Source organism: Ascidiella aspersa, chromosome 4 (genome assembly GCF_963924565.1).
Source record: "Ascidiella aspersa chromosome 4, kaAscAspe10.2, whole genome shotgun sequence".
Lineage (NCBI taxonomy): Eukaryota > Metazoa > Chordata > Ascidiacea > Phlebobranchia > Ascidiidae > Ascidiella > Ascidiella aspersa.
In genome coordinates, this window is record NC_139450.1 from 8946906 (window position 1) to 8969913 (window position 23008).

At 37.1% G+C, this 23008-nt stretch overlaps 2 protein-coding genes across 2 annotated transcripts; one reads left to right on the plus strand and one right to left on the minus strand.

Annotated features, from left to right (window-relative positions):
• The first annotated feature begins 1140 nt into the window (after positions 1-1140).
• Positions 1141-7514, plus strand: LOC146147029 (ubiquitin-conjugating enzyme E2 G1-like). Its single transcript, XM_083386365.1, has 6 exons — positions 1141-1275; positions 1796-1898; positions 2416-2513; positions 3101-3216; positions 3511-3573; positions 6845-7514. Exons 1-6 carry the CDS (start codon positions 1224-1226, stop codon positions 6920-6922), a joined length of 510 nt encoding a protein of 169 aa, XP_083242491.1. The 5' UTR covers positions 1141-1223; the 3' UTR covers positions 6923-7514.
• A 5781-nt stretch (positions 7515-13295) lies between these two features.
• On the minus strand, positions 13296-20645 carry LOC146147030 (TBC1 domain family member 23-like). Its single transcript, XM_083387151.1, has 8 exons — positions 20362-20645; positions 18945-19557; positions 18240-18485; positions 17898-18004; positions 17385-17545; positions 15930-16124; positions 15095-15254; positions 13296-14069 (listed from the first exon to the last, which is right to left on the minus strand). The coding sequence occupies exons 1-8, from the start codon at positions 20580-20582 to the stop codon at positions 13448-13450; spliced, it is 2325 nt and encodes a 774-aa protein (XP_083243277.1). The 5' UTR covers positions 20583-20645; the 3' UTR covers positions 13296-13447.
• Between the last annotated feature and the right edge of the window lie 2363 nt (positions 20646-23008).

Consider the following 23008-nt stretch of genomic DNA (forward strand, 5'->3'; position numbering starts at 1 on the left):
CAATATTTAAATTTGTTCAAAAAATTTTAAACATGGCATAACTTGAGTCTTTAAAATACAAGTTGTGACGTCATGCTGGAGTGAACCGCTTTTGTTAACAGGTTCGGGTTCGGTTAAGGTTAATGTTCTTTCAAATTATTCGGTTCAGTTCAGGCTCGGCTCCTAAAAATCGTTCAAAAACGGTTCAGGTTCGGTTACGGTTCGGAAAAAATTAACCCAAAACCGGTTCATAAAGTTACGGTTCGGCTCCGGTTCGACTCCCTGGTTTTTAATCGATTTAGCCGTACATAGCCTACACCCAGTTGATCACGTCACACTTCACTTTAAACTCGGCGTATCGCGAAATAAATATGTTAAACATATTTTTACTTTGGCACAATAATTATACATTTTTGTTGCGAAAAAAATATTTCTTTTGATGAAATTGTAAAAAGCCCTATCTTCAACTTTGTCTACTTTTTTCGCAACCTTGGGCGCATATCTGCCCTTTTGACCTTAAATATGGTTTGGTCGCTGTGTTGAAGGTAACCTAAAACTTCGATGTTTATTTTTTGCATATGGAATATTTTTTAGACTACACACTGTTTATACGCATTAACTCTCACGCATTAGTTTAAGCTTTAAGGTACAAATGAGAAATTTGTAACCAGTACAGGTAGTAATCTTTATCTGAAGTGTGCCTAAACCGTTTTTCGTAAGAAATTATTTTACTGGAGCTATCCAACGATTTAATACTATATAAACACATAAAACAATTAGAGTACTTAAAAACAAAATATTACTATACGAATGTATAATATGTATTTATTTTAAATGCTATAAGTTAAAAAATCACATAAAAAATATATATTTTAAAGGCCCGTTTTTCAACGATCTGGTTCAATGGTTTTGTAATGCTTTTCTTCCAATTTTCAGGAAGGATGCCAGTTAACCAGCTTAGCCTTTGTCCAGTTTTTTTGTATGCACATGTGTCTGACGATTTTTTTACTCAGGCTCTTCTTAGTCGTATGTGCCCATGATATGCTTATGTGTGGTTTAGCTTACCTAAAAGTGCCGATACCGTTAAAAACATGTATCAGGAAATGTACTTTAAGATCGGGTGACAAATAAACTTTTTTGTTAAAATATCTTACTCTGTTTAGATCTAAGCAACGCTAACATAGGACATCGCCTGTTGTGGCAAAAATCTTTGTGTTTTGTCTGGTTTGTGACTGTATCAGAATATGGCTACCCCGATGTCTCAGGGCGCGTTACTTTTAAAAAAGCAACTAAAAGGTAAAATACCAAACTACTTTTTACTTTAACTAGCAGTACAAAACCTTGTAGTCATTAGTATAGGATCCTATTGTTAACAGTAATTAATCGAGTTTTAAAAATTAAAATTGCAGAATACATTTAATAATAATACTTGCCAAAAGTCAGCAAACGCAAACAACTTGAGCCGTGTTGACACTTTTCAGTAATAATTTATTTGCTAATTTTTTTTGCTAAACTATATTTTTGTTATACTGTATTAAGTCTGCCTACTTCTCATGCCTGCTTATATGCTTTGTACTCTCTTTCTATTGGCAAGGCCAGAACAGCCACCTCTGGTCTCCTTCCTTTACGCCCCCTTTAATCTACAACCTTCTGTGATGGAATAAACCAAACTAGCCAATGGCAAACCGTACAATTAGTAGTCGGCAATACATATAAGATGTCCGTCATATGCATGTGGTTTTTATATATTTACTTACAGTACTGTATATTTTAATATTTAAATTGTGACTTTTGTTTAATATTTTTTGTGTGACAGAGCTCCAAAAGCGTCCTGTTCAAGGTTTTAGTGCAGGATTAGTAGATGATGATGATCTTTACAAATGGGAAGTGTTCATAATGGGACCGACAGACTCTTTATAGTATGATATTTTTCATCATTGTTGGATGTTTAGAAATTAGTAATGAGTTGTTTGGCTTATTACTAAAGTTTTTCACTACATTTTTTAATAACATTCCCATTAAAAAAATTACTAAGCCTATCCACTTGCTTTGTGAGCTGATATTTTTAGTCTACAGTCTTATAAGTTAATTTTTTCCTTTACAATATAAATATGTGATGTTTTGATATTTTGCATTTTTACATACTGAGATCATTTTGACGTGCATCATGGACTTTTGTCCAACTTTTTAAAAAAGATTTTTTAACAGTGATGATCGATACTTAGAACTTACTTACTTTGTGGGTTGATATTTTTAGTTTACAGTCTTATAATTTGTTTTTTCCCTAACAATATAAATATGTGATGGTTTGCATCGAAACGTTGGTTTATACTTTGTTTACACCAGAAGAGCGATTTATATTTATTGATACTTAGATCTTGTTTATATTTGACATGCATCATAGACTTTTGTCAAACTTTTTAAATCTTTTAACAGTGATGGTGGATATTTTAAGGCTCATCTTACCTTTCCAGAAGAATACCCTCAAAGACCTCCTAAATTGCAATTTGTATCAGAAACATGGCACCCAAATGGTTGGTTAATATTGATTTGCTTATTTAGTTGTTTTCAAACTATTTTATGCTATAGACCCGAGTCACCCGACCCAACCCCACTGCTATTAAAAATTGAATTACAAATTGGAAATTGTTTTTAAAAGATCACTTTTACATCTGCAAACTACAAAAAGAATACAAAGTTTTAGCATTTATACTAGTACCTAATTAATTATTAGCAATAGACATTGCTTAAGTACTTTAGTGAAAGAAATAAAACATACAATATGACATAATAATAGAGACAACTATACTCATAAAGTATATATGTCAGATAAGGTAATTAGTTTGCTCACTGTATAATTACAAACATGCTCTGATTTTGTTGGCTTTGTTTTATATGGTACACCAATGTGAATAATCAATGTGTCACTTAGTCAAAAGTTACGCTGAATAATTCAGTTAAAATTTGTATTTGGAAAAGGAGCATTTTCTATTTGATAGAAATGAAATAAAATTTCAAATAACTTAATGTAACAGTTTTTCTATGACTGAATAATTGCATTTTTTAATAAAAAAGTAGTCTCACTTTTCCGTAAGTAAATATGTATTGTTTTGTTTTTAAGTTGACAAGGATGGGACAGTTTGTATATCTATTCTACACGAACCTGGTGTTGACAAATACGGTTATGAGGCACCTGAGGAAAGATGGTTACCTATCCACACTGTAGAAACCATTTTGGTCAGTAGAGATTTCTAAAGTAGTTAAAACTAGCGATAGATTCATCTTATAAAAGTTGCTGGCCCATTCTAACAAATTTAAAAGGTGTAACTTAGAAAACTATTGTTTTTGACCCATCTGTTTAGATTATAATTTTTCTATTTTAAAATTCTCCTGCCTTTATCAAATAAAAAACACCAAGATTACATGTTTACCTTTGATGACTTAGGAACCCCTAAAAGGGTTGAAAGTTTTGTCTTAACAAAAGTCCTTTGAAAGTAGGACACTAGGTAACTAATTTGTTCTGGTTTACAGCTGAGCGTAATCAGCATGCTCTGCGACCCAAATGACGAATCACCTGCTAATGTTGATGCTGCTGTAAGTTCAAACATTTTTTTATTTGTTGTTGACCTGTTGTTTCCTAATGATTCAGAGGCAACAAAGTAAAACGACTTACTGCTTTGCAGTGTTCTAAACCATTAAGGGACGTTTAAAGTAGAATGTCAAGTCCTTAAGAATAAAATTTCAAAATATTTAAATCCAATTCTGCTGTTTATACCAGGCAATGGAAACTGCCATAATTCATTCGTTGCGGAAGGTTGCGCACAGATGTACATACACGAGTTAAAAGTTTGAATTAAACTTTTGCTGTGGCGAATATTTATAGTGCTTAAATTTCGCGCAGCCTTGTAGTGCGTCAGCAACTCTGCCATGTTTTAATTTACCAATTACTTACAACCTTCGCCTAATCATTATTAATTCTCAATCAAATGTTATTGGGTGAACGACTAACGTGTAATGCGAGGTGTAGAGTTATTGTAAAAGTTGCGCTGACTTAGGACAAATTGTGCCACCATGTTACGCGCACGGTCAACTTTTAACCTGTATTCAGTGAGGTTACGCACCGCGTATTGCTTACGCATTACTGGCAGTTGTAACTTTGTATTTTCTGCAGCACATTTGACCGTATGACACATTACGTTTGTAGTAAAGTAAAACAATGTTTTATAAAACCGGCTGAATTTCTGAAGAGTGTATTGTGTAGAACTGCACTAACTTTATAGTTAAACATGTTGTAGTTATGCGCCACAGATTTAACTAATTGACATGGCACTTGTTTTAGAATGTTAACCATTTGTTGAACTTTTTTATTACAATATGCATATTCTAGCAAATTGCTTTACAATTATTATCTTTCAATAAAGAGTATTTTATCAACAATCCCCCTCCCCCATCAAAAAACAAAAAGATTGAGAAATTTATTTTAAATATACTAGGTATTCCTGGTGCGGATCTAGGATTTAGTTAGGGGGATTTTTCAGAAATGACGTCTTAGCGTGACATCACAGAGCTCTTATTTGTTCACCTATCATCAGTGTTCCCGATAAAAAAATTTTACTTTTTTTCACGGAAGTGCGCAAGCAAAAAAAAAATTTTAAAGTTTTTTTTTTACTTCAATTCGACCTCCAGTCGTCTCCTAAAGCCCAGATTATCACTATTTTGCAAAGATTAGTACATATAATACCTTATGTACCCCATTCTTATTAAACGAAAGTTTAAAAAAAAGTGCCCAAATTAGTTTTATTCGAGCTACGTACAACGAAAAAAGTGCCCAAATTAATTTTATCCGAGCAACGTACGGAACAAAAAAGTGCCCAAATTAGTTTTATTCGAGCTACGTACGGAACAAAAAGTGCCCAAAATAGTCTTATTTGAGCTACGTACGACCAAAAAAGTGCCCAAATTAGTTTTATCCGAGCTACGGACGGAACAAAAAGTGCCCAAATTAGTTTTATCCGAGCTACGTACGGAACAAAAAGTGAAAACATTTTATATTATGTGCAGTAATTTTTTATGGTTACATGTTACGTCTGGTATGATTTCTGCCTATATTCGGTGTCTTATGCTTTACTTTGAAATTACACGCATGTGTAGTACACCCGATCCGTCAGGAATTATTGCACTTCTAAGCTGTTTTTAACGCTTAAAACCGGGGTCGGCAACGCGGGCCAGATCCGCCAATATAATTCATCCGGCCCGCCGCCTCTTTGACAAACAATTCACGAGTCCATTTCAAATACTTTTTGACTATTTTAACTATACGTAAATGCAAAAAATTTTCGCGCTTGGCGCGAATGATCTTTGTACGCCCGATTTGTTACATTTTGATGCTGTATTTTAAACTCGATCTGCGCCTCGTCACCATTGCGCCGTGGAAGGCTGCCAAGTGCGTCGAGGAAAAACGGTAAACGCATTAACAAATGTTGGACATATATATTTTAACATTTTTTTTATTTTCGGCAAGGTAATAAAAACTTGTAATTTAAAAGAAATGCCAGTATACCAAAAAATAGCGCTCGCTTCGCTCGCCCTCTACTTCAAGGTCTACTTCCTTTTACTTCAAGGTTAATAAACACTCAACTAGATAAACTATTAAGGTTATCGCGTTTCTTTAAAGTAGTTTTATTACACTTTTCATTAGTAGTTTGAATGACGACATGTGGACTCGAATGAAAACCAAACAAGCGCTATTTTACGCGCTTTGCGCCAACACTTTGCTGCCTCCTTGAATGTAATTAAATACTTTTTAAGTGCCAAAAAAAGATCCGAGGCCCGTCTGATTAACAATGTTGTTCTAACAATTTAATAACACATTTTCTTATTTTGTGCGGCCCGCATAGACCTTGCTGGGTTTCGTTTGGGCCGCGACTAGAAAAAAGTTGCCGATCCCTGGCTTAAAAGGTTAGGACTTCCCGAAGATAAAACTTTTACGCTCATTGTTTTGGTAAAACAGTGTACAATGCAAATTATAATATACCCCAAAAAAGCAAAGTTGCGTGTTGTATCAACTCAAGGAGTGGGTTAAATTTATGTCAATATAAACAGGAAAGACGCGAAGGCGAATTTTTTAAAAAATTAAAGTTATCAACTTAAGAAAAATGCGTAACCCGTTTAAACTTAAAAATGCTTACTGATAAAACCGCTGCACTACGCGCGATAATTACCTTGACCATATGCCTGGTTAAGTCCCAAGCGAAATCACGTCTCAAGCGAGCGCAGATCTCCAAATAAAGAGACATGTGTGGGAGAAATTAATTAAGATTATTGCGACGCCTCTCGTGCTCTCCCGCGCACATTGCTCCTCTACATTTCAACAAAAACATCCGTCCGATGGACAAAGCAAGCAAAAAATAATTAATTTAAGAGCTAATAAAAACGCAGTTAGGGTAAATTCGGTGAGCGCGGATATCAACAGACGTGAAGACCAAAAAAAGGTCTACCGCAATTAGGGCACTTTTTTTGTTGGAAATTTTGGGCACTTTGCGCACTTATTTTCGGCTTGTGCGCAACATTTTGGGCGCCTGCGCACATTGGAAAAAATTAGAGGAACACTTCCTATCATGCAACTCACTGTATTTTTTCGCGATAAAAAGGGGCGTGTCTTTTAAATAAGAACAAAATAAACAGATAAAAATAAATTCAAGTGTTCAAATCACTATTTTTCCAACAAACTAGATGTTGAAACATGCTAAATGACTCTCATCGAAATACAATCAAAAGTATTCCGCTTTTATGACTCCTTTAGGTAAAAAAAACTGCGTTTGATTGTTTGAAAAACAAAATACATAGTTTTATTTATTTTTTGCAGAAAGAGTTCCGTGAAGATAAAAAAAAGTTTAAACGGAATGTTGCGAGGTGTGTCCGAAAAAGCCAAGAGGAATTATAAGTCTCTTCTGTTGTATTTTGTTTTGTTTTCTTTGTTATGTGATGCTTAAAAATTGAATTTACTCCCCAAGAGTTTCGTTGTGTTTATAAACTTATTGCCTTTGAATCATCAAAATCACATTAATCTGGGAATGGGCGTACATGTCGAAATAGTGGTACTTTAAGGTTAAAGGTGATAGCTGAGTATTGTGCTTGCAGAAGCCGGGGTAGAACGTATTTTTGTCATTCTCAAACTTATTTCTTGTTATGCCATTTTTTTCGTTGGAAAGTTGGTTTGAAAATAGTTTTTATTTCATTTCTTTGCGTATGCGTTTTTCACTTGCTGCAATATTCACCTTTGCTTGCATTCATAAACCAGGCGATCCTGCAACAGCATGTCAGGCACGATTCACGTTTCACCCATTGATAAAAGCTAAGTTGTACGACGCGACAGAAAGTAACTAAAAGCTGCATATGTTCCACAAATTGTCCTGTATATATTCCTATTGGGCGCTCCGTAAGAGTGTTACCGCGTCTACGTTTCTGTCTGATATTTATTATCGCCTTGTGTACATATTCTGTTTTTCGCTAAGATTTGCAACTTGTAAAGAACGCCCTCTTTCGTAGACTATAGTATATGTCTTCTTCAGAGATTCCATAGTACATTTTTTCCATATACATAGGCACCGAGCATGGGCGTGCAGAGCGTTTTTAGACGCCCTGGGTTTCTGACGGCGGTTCAAAACGCCCCAAAAGTTATCCATAGATGTGCACCATTAATTCCTGTAGCACAGGTTTAGTTCACTAAAAGTGCTGAAAACTTTTTTAAATTACAATATAGGCACTTTGTTCGATTTAATGTTACGTTTTGCCCATTTAAAAAGCAATTTTGCACTGGTGAGAAAATAACGGCGCTCTGAAAATGTGAACGTTCGGCGCCAATGCTTGAATCATTACGGTGGCTCCGGTGTCTTAGGATGCTCGCGTAGTAGTAATCACAACTAGTAGTAAGTTTTTATTTGCTTGGCATGAGTAATAGGTAATGGCGGTCGTTTGACAGTGGAAAAACGGCAAGGCACAAAAAAACCCGCAGTGTTTCCTAAACATTTTTTAGCTTCAGCCCTCCTAGAAATTTAAAGAACAGCTTGACAATCGCATTTTTTTTATAAGGGCAAGGCATTAGGCTAAAAGCTAACTATATCAGCTTTAGATAGTGTGTGTTAAAGTCTCGCATGCTATTTAAAACACGACTAGATGATTTTCCAAAATAATGTGAAGTTACGCGGCCAACTTGAGAATCCCTCGAAGCACACGGTTTAAGAATAACCGGATAAGTCCTTAGTATGTTCTGTTCTTTATGCTTGCAGCCTATTTATAGTACAGTTACGCGTTAACGCTGTCCAATATCCATTCATAGGTTAAGTCAGTATGTAGTCGTTTTTTATAAAACGGTCGAAGACTAGGTTTCGATGCAAGTTTGCCCGTTCTAATAACAATTGGCGAGCTTTCGGTAAGATGTCACGTCGTTCGCTACTATTGATCAATGTACAGACATAAAACAATTGTTTTTGCGCTCTGCGATTTGCAATCGACTAACGAATAACTGACTATGACAGTTTGCAATGTTCTGTCCACGGTACCGGTAATTAAGTGCTTTTGATGTTTTGGCGGTTAGCTTTGCGTTAAAAACCTCTGTTTACAAAAGCTGCTTTGAAACGAAGTCACAAATAATAACAGCCATCCTATGTTCGCACGACAAACTAGCTCGGTATTGTTTTTTTGATTTTCAACCTAAAGAAATGTCTTTAATCACGGTTATCCGCATACTAAAAACGGATGCGAATTATCAGGATAACAGTAAGTTTTGTGTTCGGTAAAACTAATTCTAGTGTTTGTTAGTTGTCCTAAAAACTTAAATCGTTTGAATATTCATACTTACATTCTCAGGTTACCAAGTAAATCCACTCCGTTGCTATTTTTTTTTTTTTAATTACTTATTGGTCTTAGTAAACACTCGTGGTCTCAGTAAACCCCGTGCTCAGTAAACACTCGAAAGAATATTTGATTTTTTACCTGTCCGCAAGTGTCAAAAGGTAAAGACACACTGAACTGTAAGCCTTCATTTGCGTAATTTGCGATTCTTGTTGCAAAACAATCGTGTGCTAGTAGGGCATATCATATTTATTATATAGCCGACTACGAGTTCTGTTAGCTTTTATTGTTTATTCCATCACAGAACGTTGAGTAGAGGGGAAGCAAGAGGATACCAGAGAAGGTTAGGTTTGGTCTTAGCGAGAGACAGAACGGTCTCTCGCAAAGACAGTAGATGCACAAGCATATAAGCAGACACAAGAAGGCGATTGATACGACACAGCAGGAATGAGCCTGCTGTGGGGCACGGGTTTAGATAGTTAAGCCTATAATAGTTTATTCAGCCGAAGAGTGTCCTAATTGACACTTTCGTTCTGACTCCAACTTTAAGGTGCGTATCTGACTCGCGAGCCGCCACAAGACGTTCTGGTGATTAGAATTGTATTAGTTGATAAACTAACAACCAGTTTCAAACTAAAGAGCGGCCAAACAATCAACGCTGTAAACAGCACAAGTCGATAGGTAAGAAGAGTTAGTTTTCAAACGGATAGCGGTCTTAAGTAGCTACAGACAATCCAATTGCTGACCGCAGTGATAAAGGCGGAACAAGCAATTTGGCATTTAACACTTTGGCGTGAGTTAGCATTGCTTGGCATAAACAATATTACTGTCACATAAGCAGAAACAACATAAAACATACGATAAACGCAAAGGCTCTTAGTCGGTAATAAATCATGCCCTCTACATGCCGTTATAAACGGACCTACAGAGTTTCTTCTAAGCAAATAAGGTATGACACGGTGACCTCTCAGACAACCTCTTGCTTTGACAGTTGTCGAAAACTGCTGAGTTCGGTAATTATGCAAAATGCAACTTTCGCCTCCAAACAAGTAAAATAGGAATGTTAAACGAAGCTTAAGTAAGCCGTTTCGATTGAATTATATTCTTTCCCACTACCGTTATAGATCGACAGATTTTCAGTGCTTTCCGCGTTCTTCATTTTTCAGAACTTTGCTTGAAACATCTATTGTGATAGGTATGCATTTGGTTTGCATAACAATTAGTTGTTTAGCTTGATGCAAATAAACTAACAGTTAAAGGTGTTGTTGTATAGTTTTATACGTGTGAGCAATACGTTAATACAGCAAGAAAAAACAAACCATTCAATTCCATCTGTTGACTCTTCCTTGTAAAACGTCTATACACAAACACTTAATCGTGTTTGCTTTAAGCATAACCGGAGAGTGAATACCATATCACAAAGTAAGAAAATATAGTGCGAGAGAAATCAATAAAACGGGGTCCGCGAAGAGGCAATTACGTTGTACACCGAAAGCCATCGCAGACGAACCAAATCTGTCCATCAATGATACAAGCAAGGAAGGTTGGAAAAACAACTAGCCTGCAGTGAGGTTCAAACTCACGACCTCCGGCCATCAGGGCTGCGGAATCTGTTAAAAATACCCCGAGTCCGGCTCCGGCTAAAAAATAAACCCAAGTTCGACTCCCGAACGTAACTAAGTATGGTGGATATTCAGCAATCCACTTATAGGGTGTCCTACAATTCATCCACTGACAATACTTGGTTGGAAAATATCTACCATATGCTATCCGCGCTTACAATTTACAGTTGGCGGCCATATTACATTCAAAATATAGTACTGCGCATGCGCACGTCGTACTCAGGGAATTTTACGTGATGTTACTCGATTCTGAGTTCAACTTCAGCCAAAAACGACTCTGTCGAGTCCCGAGTCCGCTCCGACTGCGCAACCATGCCGGCCATACTGGGACCGTATAAACAAGCATTATTTGTTCAAACCAACTCAACTTTCAGGCAAAATTATGTATCAAGTAATTGATATGCTCATCTATACCAAAGCAGAACTCGATAGACTCTGTTAACATGTTCAAAACCAATGCAATATTATAATAAACTATATTGAAATTTTCTCCTTACTGTCGTGGTTGGTGTTCCAAACTCAAATCTAATTATAAAATTATTGATTTAATATTTGGTTTCAACTTTTTTGTAAAATTTTGTGCAAAAATTTGTTGACCTTTTTAAACTTGTGTTCTATTTAATCGCCCAAAGTTTTAGTTTTAAAAATAATTTCAGACACACAGCCGCTATCAAACCGAGTAGCGCGCCAACTTATGGTTTTCAACCGTTTAGGGATAAGCCTACCAAAAAGCGGAATTTCGGAGACTAATTCACATGTTGGAAACCCATGCAAAACCTTTGTAAAAATTAAAGCAATATTTCCTTGATCGAATTTTCGCACTGAATAGATCATTTCGATTGATGTCTCGCAGACACTTTAAGCATAAAAACAAAATTTAATTTAAATTTAAAATGCCATCTCGTTAAATCCTTAATGTCATTTGAACCGCCACAGTGAGGGACCAGCATTCTGTTGTAGGTGCACGCTCGATATTGTTATCAAAGAAATTTGCGTGCAAACCTGCATTGGTATATTTCGCACTTAATTTTCATAAAAAAAGCTAAATTGTGGTAAGAACATAAGCGCTGCATGGAATGCAGACCGGGTGAGGTGTAACCGAAGTCCATCATGATTCGGTAAAGACCTAAAAAAAGTAAAACAAATAAATAGTCACCATCTATCCATGAAACTTGAACGTTGTTCGTTTGCCGCAAGCAAAAATTGTTTCGGAGAACGGCTTAAGTAGGCTTGACTTCAGAAAGACTTTAAAACCGCATAATTATAAGACAAGGAATATAAAAAGGGAAGTTTTTTAAAACAAATCGGCATATAGCAACATCATTTTCTAAACTCTATTCTGCCTGGTTTTTTTTCGCAGATGTGTCTATTGCAGTTTTACATAGGTAGATTTGTTTAATTTGTATTTAAAAAAAAAAAGATTTTTGCTGGGGTGGAATGAATAGTGCTTGAACAGATTATCATATTTTTAATGGCACAATGTCCACATAGAAAGATTCATTTAAACAAGATCAGAAATTAAGATGGATTCGAGCAAAATAAAGTAATAATTTTATTAACTTTTTTCATGTTGAAAAACTACTGCCTGTGATTCGTGTTGCATCTAATATTTAGGGAAACAATCAGTGTTAAAGCTAGATACAACTTCCTAGCACATGAATTAAGTAGTTTTATGCGCGGCATATTTATTTAAGAATTATTGTTTACTCTTCTACAGAATAGGCATCAAAAAGAAACAAGCAAATATATACTCTGGACATGCAAGTAAATATGAAAAGAACAACAAACCAAGAGTCTGATCATTGTTAGGTTTGGCTGATGGGTATGTTTGTTTATGAAATATTGATAAGGCTACAATGGCGATTGAACTACACTACAAAATGGCTGTGTTGAATACATTATAACTTCAACCAAACCCGTTTAACTTGTTTTGATGGAATTACCATTACTATTACACAGTACAAATTGGTACATACAACCGCATAATCGCGAACTTCCTTTTCTTATTGCATACAACACGTACAATATAAATATCTAAGCAGTAAGCAATATAGCACCAAACGATATGCCATCATTGCCGTGTACATTTCTTTGAAAGTCCAATAAGGGCAAGTAAAACATTAATTCCAAATAAGTGTCACATTAATCTGTATAAAAACAGGACAACTCAACATTGCACGACTTGTTCAATTAACAATAAACGCATTTTCCAAAACGTTTTGGCGTAAACGAACCACTTGAAAATAACACTCAACATACTTGTGACCAGGGTTCTAACGTTAAAACTAGAAATGTCCGACACTTGGAATTTTATTCAAAAACCGATACGAGATATTTTCACGAAGAAAAAACTATCGCGGACTAAATGACGTCATTACTATAATCACAACTTGTTGTCAATAAAACGTTCAAAGGTTACATTTTTTTTGTTATTTCGGCAAATTTGCTTAAGCGTATAAGTACCTTTGATTGTTATATTTATTATTTTCTAATTAATTTACCATCTAAAAAACCCTGTGAAAAATCTCAAACCAGCGGCTGAAAAACCTTCATTATTTGGGCATCTTTTCGGCAAAGATATCAACGTGGTATCAGACGAGGAACAAAAAAGATACCCTTGACATAACGTCCCTATTTCGATACTACAGACATTTTTAGTTAAACCGTTATTATGCGAGGCAAACGTTGCTATTTGTTTGCCATTGCTTAAAATTCAGGCATGGACGAAAGCAAAACATTTCGAATCCTTCTTGTAACCTAACATAACAAATCACTTCATTACTACGGCGTTCGGCGTTACAACTTTCGCAAGGAACGCGCGATTCACAACTTTAAAAAAAAAATATCTTAACTTTACATTCGGCCAACCATTTCATAACGTTTCAAGCGACAGAGGCACAAGTTCTAAAAACAGCGCGTCGACTTCGCTCGTTCCAGATTACCGCATAGAAAACGGGCAAACTTTAAAACCAGTCGATAAAAAATCGAAAACTTCAAGTCGATTTTTCCGTCTCATCTAGGGCGCCATCTTCCGACGGCGGCGGCGGCGCGGGGCGCTCGGCTTTCAGTCGCTTTTCAACCTCGATGATGAGGTACTTTATCTCCTTGGTGGCGCCGCCGGCGTCGGGCAGCACGTAGCGGTCGGCGGCGATCACGGGTGGGTCGGGCTCGCTCAGGTCTGTGTCCATGTCGCCGAACTTGAAAGTGATCAGCTCGGGAAAGGAGCGTCGGGACGTGATCTTGACGATGGCGCGTAGATAGCGTGGAGGACGGGCCCGTACCCAGGTCTGGCGCGACTGCTGCTGGCGTCGACCCTTGCGAGCCTTCACGACCAGCAGGCAGCGCATTTCCTCGTCGGTGACTAGCAGGTAGGCTGGAAGCAGCGTGCCCTCGTCCGACACTGCCTTGCACTCGTAGCAGAAGCGCACCTCGGGACGCGAAGTCCACGCTCCCAGCTCCTCAATCTCTTGCCCGGATGTGGAGGTGGAGGGATGTTGCTGGTGGTTGCGACCTCCTTCTTCGTCATCTTCGTCTTCGTGCTCGTTCTCGTCGCCGATGCTGAAGACGGACTCGGTGCCGCGGTAAGGTTTGCCCTTCACTGAGGCCTCGATGTGCCTGCGAGATTAGAGCATTGTAAAAAGGATCTCCGGCTAGGATTGATGGGAAGGTTTGTGTTTGTTTTTTAGTTGCCCGCCTATAGTGCTTATTCTGCGCTGCTTGCTTATTTTGTGCTTGTAAAAGCAGGGTTGAATTGTTTAGGTTTTTCTTTGTCTGTTTGCGATTATGCAATCAACAACACAGTACAAGATCACTGTAACACCAAACTAAGAAATTGTCCAGCTGTGACAGAAACACTCATACAATTGTTAGTACAACTGTGATCTAGGCCTTTAAGTCACATAACATAGTACGCCGGGAACCTTCAGGAGGCTTAGCAAAGTCGGTCGATCTATTACAGATCTCTATGCAACATGTGTCCAGCTGTGCTTACAGTTTGATTTGGGCAGGTCGTAGCCGCGGCTGTCCGACACGTTGTCCGACGTTGGTTCAATAAAAATCAGAACGATATAATATAATAGATATCGAAAGGTAAAAGAGGATCTCATTGCTTCATGTCTTGATATTACAACTATGTTGTCTAGGTCTGTGTAGGCTTTTTAAAGTTGCAACCATATATGTAAGGATGGTTTACCAAGGTAGTTTAAAGCGAGGTGTTGTTAGCAGTACTGATTATATGGACGCATTATCAGGCGTTTGTTTTCTCGATGAGATTCGAAATTTTCCAAAGTCTGACCTTAAGAGTAACTTCTACATGCTAAAATAAAGGAAGTGCTCAAGGAGCGCTGGGCGTGTTAAGGCGATGATTAATTTGCCACGCCAGCTGAATTGCCAATAAGACCAACAAGGGATGGTCGTGGGTTAGCCGCGGCTTTGAGATCACGTAAATGGTACGTTTTCGTTGAGAAAATATGTATAGGTAAAAAGCCTTCTACGCCATTGGCAGGTTACGTTTTTGTTCACAGTAAGTTTTTTAAACCGATGATTATACATATTGCTACATAAGCTAGCTGAATTATTTTTAAAAACAGGTAAAATTTTTCAGTAAAAGTATTGGATTTGAAATAGAATATTTAGTTTACCTTTCTTGCACGTTCCACTCCTCGTCCACATTTTCGATGAAGTTTGTCACTTTCTCTTTAATTTTAACTGAATTTTCCAGGATGTTGCCCGCCATTTTCTTCATCAGGTTTCGCATGCCTTGCCCCTTGTTCTCAGCGTTCTCCTGCTTCACAGTTTCTTCTGTAATAAAGATATTTTTTTCTTTTTAGGAACTTTACAACAAAACAGGTGGCATAACAAGCTTTAAGATAAACTAACTAGACTAACTGTAAATTAGTTTTGACTACATTTTTTGTTTGTTTTTTATTAAACAGTTTTCAGGCATAGCCGATTTACTTCTGTTAATTGAATTATGACTTACCGAAAATAATTACTTATTTAGGCGGATTACCAATTACTTTTGAACTATTCAATGAAACATGCACACATATGTGTGTTAACAACTGAGATCTAGCCCTTCTGAAGTTGCTTTTGACCAACGACTACGACTTACGTATAATTAGTACACCGAAAGCCATCGCAGACTCACCGAATCTGTTGATCTATGATGCAAGCAGGGAAGGCCAGAAAAACAACTAGCCTGCAGTGAGGTTCGAACTCACGACCTCCGGTCAAGCCGGGACCGTCGCTCTACCAGCTGAGCTATGCAGGCTCAGAGAGGAGCGAGTCGACTCTTTCGGTGTACTTTTGACCTAGTTATTTTATTGTCTTTGGATGGGTAACTGATGTATTAGGATTTGCAAGTCCCTTTTCATATTACCCGGTCAGAACTTTAAGCCAAATGCCAAGACAAGGCAAAAGCCGCCAAGGTAAAAAAAACTGCCAACCACCAAAAAACTTTTAAGAGAAACTTACTGTTCGACTTGGCCGCCGGAGCGTTGGTCCTTTCTGCGCCGACGATCCATTCTGAGAGGTCGATGCCAACGTCGCTGAGATACTCGATGAGAGACGAGTAGCCGCCGCGCGCCAGGCTTACGTAGGTCCTGTGCTTCTGCAGCAGGTTGGCAATCACCATGTACATGTACTGGTCTTCTTCCTCCGTGCCGCTGCCTGTAAATTATCAGTTGAGACGTTCACGCGGCGGCTTTGGATATGCCGGCAATAGTGTGCATCGCGTGACCGTTTATACGACAGTTTATGCTACGTGGCCGCTACAAAAGCGTTCAGTTGCATTGACAGAGGCGGTAATACGACCACAACAGGGGAATAAGGGGCTAGCTCATTTTTAAGCTGAAAGAAAAGAATGACCAAACGGCCCTTTCAGAGGCTTTTTCATGTTCTGTCAGGAAATATGGCTGCTTCGAAGGCATTCTTTTTTTAAGAGGTGTTAAAATGGCACACTTAGTACGGCGGAACAAGGAAGGCGGCTGCTTTTAAACCTGGGAAAATTAGTCGAAAATATAGCATTTTTTCGGAATGGTTTATGCGAAAAAGTAGGAAATATTTTTAGATATCAATTAGTTCAAGATGGACGCCAAATAGTCCAGTGAACATAGCATGAGAAACATTTCTGTACACCGCGTATTGTGGCCTATATTTCCTTGTGAGGAATAGGTCAAGAAAGTTACAAAAACCAAGCAAAGAAGCGACGTGTCCATTAAAATACAGTCAAGAGGAGAGGGCAGCAGACACGTAGACCTACCTGGTGATTGTTTACCGGCGTAAAATAGATTGCGGGTTGGACTGTGCACCTAACCGGGCGCTTGTAATGTAATTACAACACGCGCCTTAGGTTGCGAATTCGTTTGACAACGTCTCTGGCCATAATTTAAGTTCAGTGGTTGAAGTATAAATGTAAATTATAACTAAGTATTGCAAATCAGTCACAGTCGTTATACCTTTTATTCTGGCGTTTGAAATAATTATTTTCTTTACCAGAAAGTTGAAGCAAGGCAATTTACCCTGCTCATAAAAAAAAACTGCATGTAAGTTAACTTGCTTTAGCACTGATGATACCTATAAACTGAGAAATTTGGTGTCATACAATGTAACACTTAAATTGGATAAATAAACCACTACGAATCCATAACCATTAGCAGCACAACAGTTCTTCTACTGTTGGTTCTTGTATGGAAATTTTTCAAATTCTGCTTTCTGTTTTTTTTTATAAAGCTGTCAGACAATTAGCATTGTCAATTATGTGAAATATCTTTGAACAGTAATTGTGGTTCACTGATAACCTGACTAAAGAGTTTTGCTTAACATAATACATAAGTAAGTGTACTTAAAAAATAGAGTTGAACTAAAAATTATTTTAAAGCCAACTGAATAGAATACATGTAAAACAGATGACTTGTTCAACAAATCTACCTAGAAAACAGAGGTGTTCTCCCCCAGCAGCAGATCCAGCCTGTATTGCTTGTTCTTGGGCGGCAAACAAAGATGACAGAGCTGCCGCAAATTCCACTGGCTCTTTCAACATCAGGGTGGCATCCAAATGGAATGCAGTCAAAAGATGGCCCTTGTTGTATCTGAGAATTAACCAGGTTTCTTAACAATTCATTCACTTATAAATATTGAACAGTGCTTCACAGCAAGTGGGTCGCGAAGCTATTTCAGGTGGGTCGCAAAGCATTTCAAAATGTGAGTTTTTATTAGATTTGGAATTATTGTATTATCATTCTGTAACATTTATGCAATAATATCACAAATACGTAACAATTAGATGTGTTGTATTGTGTGGCATTAACTATTTGAGTAAAGGTTGGGAAGCACTGATATAGAAGATACAATACATATTAACTTTGATATAATGCTATGTTTGTTATTTTGCACCAGTGATTTTTTTGCTTTTTAGCTCCGTAGTTAAACAGTGCTACTTACTCTTGGGCAGCTCGGCAATCTACAACAAAAAATCGTATTTGTGGGCCATCTCCATCATCAGAACTGTGGGAAGGTTGACTGGAGAGCAACAGTTCAGGGATAGACACCTGCATAATAATTTAGTGATAAAGTATAATTATTTAGTGATAATTGGCCAAAGCACTAATCCATAGCTGTTTGCTAAACATTACATATTAAATCTGTAAAAATGTCAGCAAAACTAATATGTGTTTAGCAATCAGCAGAATAGTTTAATATGTCTAGCCTTTACTAACTACATGTGCTTTAACACCTGTAAGGAATAAAGTAAGTCTCAAACTTTATCAACTTTATTTGAAATACCTTGAGACAGAATGCCTGTGAAAGATCAGAGGCAATCGAGTCCACTTTCGAGGCATTCGTGACCATAGTGCCACTGTAGAAACAGCCCCCAAGCTCTCTCCTGAAAGAAGAAGGGGTTCTTTCACTGTAGTAGGAGGCCAGTTGACAGAAGTCAGTCACATCTTCAACAGTGAGAACAGAAGGGGCATTGCTTAGTGTCTCAATCACTTCATTCTGATCAGGCTTGTCACTGTTGGTCGTCATAACCTGAATTGAAACTAACTTCAATTAAACCTTCTTTTGTTTGTGATGTCGTAGCTGAATTTGTTTTTTGGTAAAGTTGCTTCACACTAGCATGTAGCCCAATATCCATTATGAAACCTTATTTCGACCTTAATACAACCACATTGAATAAATGTTTTGTTATTGCAAAATGCAAATAACAAAAAGCTCACACTTTATAATTGTTGTTAATCACCAATAACAACCTGAATTGACATTATCATTCGGCTACTGAAAAGTCAAGTGCTGCATGCACTCTAATTAGTTTTTAGTACACTTACAAAAAATTTTGTAACCTTACATATTAAACATATATAAATGTATTATTTACTATTTGCAACTATTTTTATGATTAAGGGTTAGATAATTTTAGGTTTATGATGATAAATGAAATCAAAATTCATCAATAATAAAATGGCACATAAGGTGAACTGCAACTCTTACCTGTTCCTTGGCATTGACCAAAATAACTAGGGCAAGATACAGAATAAAAAATGGGTCTGACTTCTGGAGATATATATCCCAAATGGCAGAGACAACAGTTGCAGAGCAATTGGATCCAAAAAGAGTAGAAAACCAGGACCTTGAAAAAGACTCTGTGGATATTTTGCAAGTGTCCAGAAAGCTGCACATCTCTGGGTCGTGGTACAAAAGTAAGAGCCGTAGTAGATTGTAGGGTACTTTTGTGACGTTGGCCGACATGTCTGATCGTGGAACATAGCGTGACATAATGGCATAAAAGCAATTGTACAAATCACCACGACTGAGGCTGATTTCAAGCAGTGGCTGTAGTATTTGCATGAATCCATTATCTTTCTGGTACTTGACTGCTCGGCATTTGCAATAGAAAGTAACAACTGCCATGGCATCTTCAATAGAAGTTTCTCTCTCAAAACCTTCAAGCTCTAATTCTGGCTGTTCATCAAGAATTTTGTCAACAATCTTGACACAGTTTTGTTTGAGTTCATCCTGATTCGACAAATCAAGTTTGCCATCCCACGATGACATAGAATCCGATCGACTGGCAACATTTAAACAGATTTTCCAAACACTTGGCCTAAAAGTAGAAACAAATATGGTTTAGTGATTTGTATTTATATAGTTAAAAATTACCAGACAATCAGACATTTACAAACATTTAACACATATGACACCGTTCTGATAGATTTTTGCCAGTTATGTCTGGTTAAATACATATATTGTGTAGCGGGGGTTCTAAACCTGTGCAAGGATGATATTAAACTAATATAACTTTTTTATTTATTCATAAACCTTGCACTATGTGATGCTATGCTTTATGTAAAACAAAATTTCATAACATGTGATATTTTTTTTGCATTTTATGATGGTCAGACTCAGAAAGCATGCAGCCAACATTGTTAAATAGCATAGGTGTTGGTGGTTGTTTGACTGTTTAACATTGTGTCTAAAATGGGCTAACTAAATGCTACCCCACAAAAGAATAACACATTATAATAATGCAGCATTCATGGTATCATATATAGACACCTGGCATGACATATTAATATAAAGTATCTACATGACTGTAAAAAATAAAATTAACTTCATATTAGGAAACTAAATTTCTCACAAAGTTGGCGTGATAAACATTTCTCTTGATTTTTGATTAGAGGAAGTGAAGTCGCTTAATACGACTTTTGGAAAATATTTTTTCCTTCTCGTATTATTCTCTTGCAATTCACAAACATCCCAAATGACCAACAAGTTTGAACAAATATATTAAATAAATACCTTGTACATAATGACATACACAAAACCCTTTTAGAAACAAAAAATACTGGTAAATATAAAATAGTTTGAAGGTAATTGACACAACATTTGCTACCAACGAGCAACCTACCTGTATTTTGCTGGGATGTTTCTACATTTGCAAATGCTCTTTATAATTCCTTGGTCCACAAACCCTTCACTAAGAACGTCATCAAGTTCTTCATACCACTTGGTGTCAGGAACACCTTCTTCATCGCCATCAACCATTACAGGACTGTCGGAGTCATCAAGGTGCTCGATGTCACTTGCAAATTCATCAGACAGAGGAGTGCTATTCAATGTGTCGCTCATGGTTTACATGTGTATGTTTTACAGCATACTCCGATTTAAATATACAATCAATCTTATTCCAAATTTAGATCTGAAACCAAGTTTGATTTAAATTTGAGCGCTGGTCTGGAATCCTACCACATTTTCGTCTTGGGGTTTATATTGCTAACATTATTTTGGTTTGGTTACGAGTTTGTGTTTGGGTGGGTCAAGTATAATTAATAATATATTTATTCGGCACTGGTCTAGAATCCTACCACAATTATTAAATCAATGCACAATACTTGGGTTAGGGTGTGAGTTAGCATTTGGGTGTGGGTGGGTCAAGTATTATTATATTCATTATTTATTATTAATACTTGACCCACCCTAAGCCAAAGCGCCAACCCCTACCCTAACCCAAATAATGTGTGTTATGGTAGGATTCTAGACCAGCGCCATTTATTCTCCTATATTTATTTCTTCCTTGCATGTTTAATTTTGAAAAAAAATCGTTTTATTAGTGTAAAAAAGTGGCAGGATTATAGACCAGCACCGGTATTTGTATTATTGGTGTTAACTTCTATTACACCTCTTTCATAAAACAACTTAGTCTCTATTTCAAGGTACATCTGAATCTGATTCACTAGAGGTGTCAATTACATGAAGCATGATTGCAATTAACTAAATAACTAAGTAAATAACTTGGCATCTATTGTTAAAAAAAAATTGTGTTACAAATCATAGAATACTTACCAAACACTGACGAAAAACGTCAGTAACTTCAACACAGGCATTATTTGTATTGAATTTCGACGACATGTTTTGTTAAAAGTTTTTCCACCCTTAAAATAAAACCTCACTAATCCAAAACTTTACCAAAATAAACAAACTATGTGCTGTGCCTAAGGTTACTTCTTTACGACTTCACGTTTATATGTAACTTTGTGACGTTGCGTTCTAACTTTGTTACATCACGTGATATTAAGCAGGAGTCGAACCGGAACCGAACCGGAACTTTATGAACCGGGTTTGGGTCAATTTTTTCCGAACCGTAACCGAACCTGAACCGGTTTTTATACGATTTTAAGGAGCTGAACCGGACCTGAACCTTAACCAAACCCGAACCTCTAAACAAAAGCGGTTCGCTCCTGCATGACGTCACAACTTCTGTTTTACAGAGTCAAGTTACGCCATGATCGAAATGGAACGAAAAAATCGTTTATTTTTTATTTTTTAGATATTTCAATAATGAGTTGCTGTTTTTTCAATATGTCACATAACTTAGATTAAATGACTTACAATTCAAAGATTATTCTTTACATTTATCGACCCACATTTTGAGATTTAACGCAAATTATATTGTATTTGAACCGGAACTTTATGAACCGGAGCTGAACCGGAACTTTTAAATTCCTCCGAACCGAAACCGGCACTGAACTGGATTCCGAAAAAATCCTTGAACCCGAACCGAACCTGAACCGGAAAAGTCAAACGGTTCGACTCCCTGATATTAAGTCACTTTGTGAAGTCGTCTATGAAAAAAAATTCATGTCTCCCCCCCAAAAAAATCGTTGACTCGCGGCGGATAATCATCGAATACAGTTAAGTTGATATTCTGTGGTATCATATCTTTATTAGCTGTACTGAATTCATATTATTTCACATAACCATTTTGGTCGACAAGAACGGCATTAGTAGGCCTACAGCAAATCAACACCGAGACCATATTTAGTATTTACATTACATGTATATGGTAGTTGTACAAAACATACTGAAACGTGTGTACGTGTGGCAAAAAGAAACATTTTTGCAAAAAGAGCGAAATCATTTTAGAGATCTTTGGTCTTAAAAGCTTGTTGCTTGTCGAATCGTCATTTTTACGAAGCTCGCTCTTCAGAAATGCAAGAATGCTACTTTTATGCCCGGAATGTTTTCTATGTTCATTTTGTATAGCGGTTTTTAGCTTTGGAGATACAAGCTATTTCTTTATTCTTCATTATAACAGGAAAAAGTGACGAACACAGGGTATAAGACTTATCCATACAACACAGCCCTATCATAACTGTTGTAAACTTCAGGCGTAAAAAAGCGATAACAAATGCCGTCGATCTGTGAAATGACCACCGCAGGCAGTTTCAGTTCATTCGTCATTGTGAGAATATATGCCACGAAGCCTTAGCCTACAATTACAGGCCTGGAGCAAGTAAAGTGCGTCGAGCAAGACAGACGCACGTCCGCTTCACATTGGAATTGTGGAAATTTTAGCGGTTTACTACAGCGCTATTTTCCGGTGTCGGAATTTTCGGTCAGATAGCTGCGAAAGGCCTTAAAGTCGGTCAAAAATTTACGACAGCAAAAAAAGGCAAAATTCTGGTATTTTTGCGCACCGGAGACAGCTCGCTTAACAGATAATTGAAGCAGTCACAACAACAAGTTCAGGTGTTGTGTCGCGTTGGGTAATTATG

Coding starts and splice junctions, on each gene's coding strand:
- LOC146147029 (XM_083386365.1), top strand. CDS start 1,224: ATGGCTACCCCGATGTCTCAGGGCGCGTTACTTTTAAAAAAGCAACTA. Junction 2,514..3,100: donor AGAAACATGGCACCCAAATG/GTTGGTTAATAT, acceptor TTTGTTTTTAAG/TTGACAAGGATGGGACAGTT. Junction 3,574..6,844: donor CTGCTAATGTTGATGCTGCT/GTAAGTTCAAAC, acceptor TATTTTTTGCAG/AAAGAGTTCCGTGAAGATAA.
- LOC146147030 (XM_083387151.1), bottom strand. CDS start 20,582: ATGAGCGACACATTGAATAGCACTCCTCTGTCTGATGAATTTGCAAGT. Junction 19,558..20,361: donor AACATCCCAGCAAAATACAG/GTAGGTTGCTCG, acceptor TTCTACTTTTAG/GCCAAGTGTTTGGAAAATCT. Junction 15,255..15,929: donor TCCGGCGGCCAAGTCGAACA/GTAAGTTTCTCT, acceptor TCTTTATTACAG/AAGAAACTGTGAAGCAGGAG.